At 40.9% G+C, this 5,011-nt stretch overlaps 1 protein-coding gene across 2 annotated transcripts; it reads right to left on the minus strand.

Annotated features, from left to right (window-relative positions):
• Nucleotides 1-954: 954 nt before the first annotated feature.
• On the minus strand, nt 955-4,791 carry LOC126608485 (uncharacterized). Of its 2 annotated transcripts, none has more exons than XM_050276398.1 (6): nt 4,123-4,791; nt 3,124-3,258; nt 2,497-2,673; nt 2,302-2,385; nt 1,695-1,776; nt 955-1,591 (listed from the first exon to the last, which is right to left on the minus strand). In XM_050276398.1, exons 1-6 carry the CDS (start codon nt 4,408-4,410, stop codon nt 1,155-1,157), a joined length of 1,203 nt encoding a protein of 400 aa, XP_050132355.1. In that variant the 5' UTR covers nt 4,411-4,791; the 3' UTR covers nt 955-1,154. The 2 variants fall into 2 exon arrangements, with proteins under 2 accessions (XP_050132355.1, XP_050132354.1); XM_050276397.1 differs by having other exon boundaries at nt 3,124-3,289; nt 4,123-4,783.
• Nucleotides 4,792-5,011: the final 220 nt, after the last annotated feature.

Consider the following 5,011-nt stretch of genomic DNA (forward strand, 5'->3'; position numbering starts at 1 on the left):
CTTGTTCTGCCATTATAAAGTACTTTATGGGCTGTATAGCTGGTCAGTCTATACCACTTGGCTTTTGGGTAGGTGAGCAAGTGGTCTTCATGAGCTGCACCAAGTCAGGAAAGCCCCTTTTCTGCTTTCTGGGCTTTGGCTGGGCTCTCCTTTAAGCATCCCTTTGGGCTGGCCCCTTTCCTGAGCCCAAAGTTCAAGTTTTGATCCAAACACATGCAATTGAATTGGTTGGATAATTGCGTGTTAATAACTTAAATTCCTGCCATGTGCTTTGAACTGACCTAATTAAACATGGGCTGATTGGATCAATTTGAACATGCAAGTATCAAGCCACGTCAAGGATAATGGAGCCGCGCCAAGCATGCATGTGCCTATAAATACAAAGTTGCAGACAATGAACAGGGACATTTAACTCGACACACAAATAAACGCCCTACAAGAAATTCTTTCATACTCTTGAGAAAAATACTAATTGCTTCACTAACCCGTCAACACAAATTTAGTTCAGTTAAATATCACTCGGTTGACAATCGACACAAATTTAGTTCAATTAAACATTACTGGAGTCATAGAATCAGCTCAGGTTAGGAATTTCTTCAGTTTAGTTAAACAACATTTTCTCCTCTCTCAACTGGTTATCCATCGCAAGTCTCATTTGGTCAAAAAATGTCACTTCATTAGCTTTCTTGGCAAATAGAGTGTTCTATGATCTGAGCGCAAGTAGAGTGTCCTATGATATGTTACTCACGAGTATCATTTAGAGCTCATCACCCGAGTATCTTTGTCCTTGCAGCTTGAAGCCGACCTAGAGCACCTATATTTGGTGGGCTAGTCACCCAGAGACAAACTCCTTATCATATACACTCATTTGTGCTGAAAAAGGCACACAAATTGGATCCGCAAAGCCATTAAGGTGCTTTACTTCACTGACATAATTTTTCTCAGCTCATAAGGTACGTCGACAAGGAAATAAGATTACGGAACATAAAAGTACATAGACATGATGTTGATCAACTTGAAGCCAATACAAAAATTTACCCTATGGTTATCATAATTTGTAACAATTAATGGGTCGATGTGAACAAAAATTCAAGAATACAGAAACAGATAGACTACGTCTGTGATCGGCTAGATTAAGTCTTCGCACGGTACTCTCATCTCTTTCGGGCGAATCTCTGCCCTGCTCCAAGTAACAACCCTTTCCCTATTACACCTGTGTGAAGTCCACAAACCAGAGCCACAGATCCACCTATAACTATCCATTTCCAATCAATGCCGTTTTCATTTGGTCTTTTATTGTTTGGGATTTGACCTTTTTCTTCTTCACCAGGTGACGGCTCCAAATGATTCATGCTTCCATCGGAGGATACCTCGGTGGTGATTTTGGCCATCTGGGCACTTTGAGATAGAGCAGCCTCTGATTTCCTCGCATTCTGGTATGCTCTCATACCGGAGTGTAATTTCTTCACAGTGCACCACATCCCATGACGGACACCCAACTTTGCCACATCTTTGGGGATGCCCATGTCTTCGTAGTGTACGAGGGTAACCTCACATGCAGATAACTGTCCATCTCCTTTCTGCGACTCCACTGCATTTGTTTTCCAATTCAGCAAATGAGTATTCACCGTTACATTGTCACCAAGATTGGTCAACTTATTGTTGAAAAATCAGATTTCTCATTAAATTCTTACCAGCCTTGATTATCCAACTAGAAAAATAATGTTCCACACGTCTGGGCTTGTCACACTTAGGCAAGCCTGGATATGGAACACCCTGCAATATTGTAGCTCATACAGTAAGACCCAGAGTATATATGAATACCAACATAATCATTTTTTTTTTATCCGCACACTGTGAAAGAAAGATATGATGCTCAAACCATGGAAAGAATTCAAATTCACGGCATAGGGAGAGATGCTAGACGAAAACATTTCTTGACTTTAGATTTCACGGTTTTGTTATGTTCTTTACCTCTTAAATCTGAACCCCTGACACATTTTTGTGTTCCTTCAACAATGCAACACCAACCAAATCAAATTATTTTCTTTTCAGTTATGTTGGTTCAGCTTTTCTGATGATCAATTAGATTCAACCCACCCATCTCAGTTCTATTCTGCGTCTGACTCAACTGAAACAGACTCCAGCCTATTTCTCTAAAGTGAAAAATATGGAATTGCCACAATGTCCTCTTCACAAAGAAAGTAAAATAAATAATTGCGGAAAGAGAGCTACAATACAAGCATCAACGAGGAGAGAGCTACAATACAAGCATCAACGAGGAGAGGCTTCAACAAGTACCTTTGTCACACAATAATAAGTTTTTCCAGCCACCCATATTCTTCGACCAATTAAATATTCTCGATCACTGCAGAAAAAGGGGAACTGCACAGCAGAGGAACAAAGTGGGAAGCAGTCATTCATATTTTCAATTAGAAAGAGATACAATGAAAATGCAGAATCAACACAATCGAGCAAATCCTTTCTTTCACTGACCTTTTTAATCCAGTGAACAATCATAGTTCCAGTCTGAGGGCATTCCCCTAATATCTTAAAGTATGTGAGCATCGGATCCCATTTAGGTCGAAACTCATCATCCCAAAAGAAATCTCTAACCAACTCTGGTGTTGCATCCTCAAAGACAGTTCTACTACAGTACACAGTGGGACCTGTCTGGTAAGCAAAACCACTATCAGTTACTAGAATACTATATATGGTACTAAAAATTTGATATTTTGAAGTGCTAAAACAAGAATCAGGGTAACTGCAATAGCTATATGAATCATTTCATTCTGCAATAAGTGAGGATTTTTAGCGACAAACTCTTAGGGCATTTTGGAACTGAAAACCACATTTGAGATAATATGGAAAAAGGAATAAAATATGTCATTATGCAACAAGATTGGCTAAAAGAATATCATACATGACGTTGATATAGATGTCAATTGAGGATCACAAGAAACGTATGTCAATGAAAGCAGCAGGTAAAAAATAGGCATCCCTATTCCCTACCATTAACAATTTCTTGATAGATAAATCAACAGTTTTCAGACGTATGTTTTCAGCAGATGAAGCACAAACTTAAGATGTTAAAGAGTAGAAAAAGTCAAGGTCAGCATCTACCTCAGGATCGTGGCGCCATGCTTTGTATGCCATGCTTGGAGTCGACCTCTCCATCAGGCTTTGCCATTCCATCTCTCCATCTCTCCCTCCAATTAAATTCACTAGGTGCTCCAAATCAGTTTCTGTGACAACATCCTGCAGTCTCTCGGCACCTTTAGCAATGGGTCTGAGAAAGTGAATAAGAACAGTTTTTCAAGGCAAGAACAAGACAAAAAGGTAAAATTATAAGGATTGCAACATATTACTATTAAACAGATTAATTTTTTGATTTCAGGTGCCTACACAAAAATGCAGATCTTTCTTGTTTCCCAAGTGAATTAAAGGGTAACATGAATAACTCTCCAACCCAAAAAGAAAGGAAGCATTTCTCCACAACATCCACTTTTATTAGTAACTAAATATGTTTTCAAAGGTTGGCAAAATTCCATCGTCGAACGGAAACAATCTAGGCTGTGCAGGAACTAAAACTCCGATTCAAGAAGAGCGCATGTAATTGATGCCAACGTCATAATGTCACCACATTCAAGACGCCAACTTTATAATAGGCAATAATTCCTATTCCAAACAGCAATTTCGCGGAAGTAAAACCAAAAAACGCATTCAAAATCCAGCGGTTGCACTAAACTCCAAGAGCTAGCCTTTATCGGTAAGCCATATGATAGATTTTATTTTTTTGTCAAATGATAGATTTTATTAGATTCTAATAGATAAGCTTACATCTTCCGCAAGAATATTGAAAAGAAATTCAGGTCCTATTTAACTCATAATCTTTTCAGTCCGCCAGAAAAACATGAATTACATTTTTAAAATGTTGCACATTCCAATCAAATATTAAATTCACTGACAAAAGAATCCGAAAACGTCGAAATTCAAACGAAAACATAATGTGAATTCAATCGGTACAAACCCTAACACAATTCTAACATATATATATATATAATAAAAAAAATAAAAAAAGCAGAATTTTACTAATAGAAGCTGATACAGCTAGAAACTCACCCAACAATGTCGGTGTCGCTCCCAGCCGTGGCAGCCGAACCCGAAGCGGCCGAGTCCCCAGCAGACGGCGGCGCTACTTTCCCTTTTCCCTTGAAATTGGACCAAATCGTGCGGCAAAGGGAGAAAGCGGAGAGCGCGGTAAAAGCGAGCCAGAGGCGGCGAGCGCCGAACCCCGGCGGCGCGGTCCAGAGGAACCGGAACTTGCTCCGAAGGCCGAGGTACAGGAGACCGGTCCACCTGGGCCGCCATGACCAGCCGATCACCAGGCCAATCATGACGGCCAGCCATATCGGGACTGCGCAAAGCAATATGTCGACGAATGTTTCGGTTATCGAGGGTTTTACGAAGAACTCCAACAGAGCGGACAACATTTCCTCCATCCTGCCTAAAACCGAGATTTTCCGAGAAAGTATTACTCTCCCGAGAAAATGGGCGCTCAAGAAAACGGAATCACATCGGCGTTCGGTTATCCAATCCCTTTCTCTCTCCCTCTCTCCCTACTCTCTCTCTGTATCCGATTAGAATTGGGGAAACAAGGAAGAAAAATTCTGGAGAGAGAGAACGGGAGTTTCAGGCCGTTGTTAGACGGTACGGTACATGACGTGGCAAGATCAGGACCGTTGATGGAGGCTGAGCTGGGTGTGAGTTGTGTTTTCGTACGTGATTCGTTTGGCGTGTGGATTTTCTCGCATGCGGATTTATCGGGAGGTGGGGACACGTGCGAAAGGGAGAGTGGGAGAGGGAGGGATAGGGAGGTTGAGGGGCCATGTGAAAATTAGAGGATAAGATTGCTGATTTTTATGACGCTTTTCAGTTTTCAGTATTGGGGAGTGTCCAGGGGGAAGATATTGTTTTGTCCCTTGAGAGATTGAGTGCTTACAGGTGCTTG

The sequence above is a fragment of the Malus sylvestris genome, chromosome 16 (genome assembly GCF_916048215.2).
Source record: "Malus sylvestris chromosome 16, drMalSylv7.2, whole genome shotgun sequence".
Lineage (NCBI taxonomy): Eukaryota > Viridiplantae > Streptophyta > Magnoliopsida > Rosales > Rosaceae > Malus > Malus sylvestris.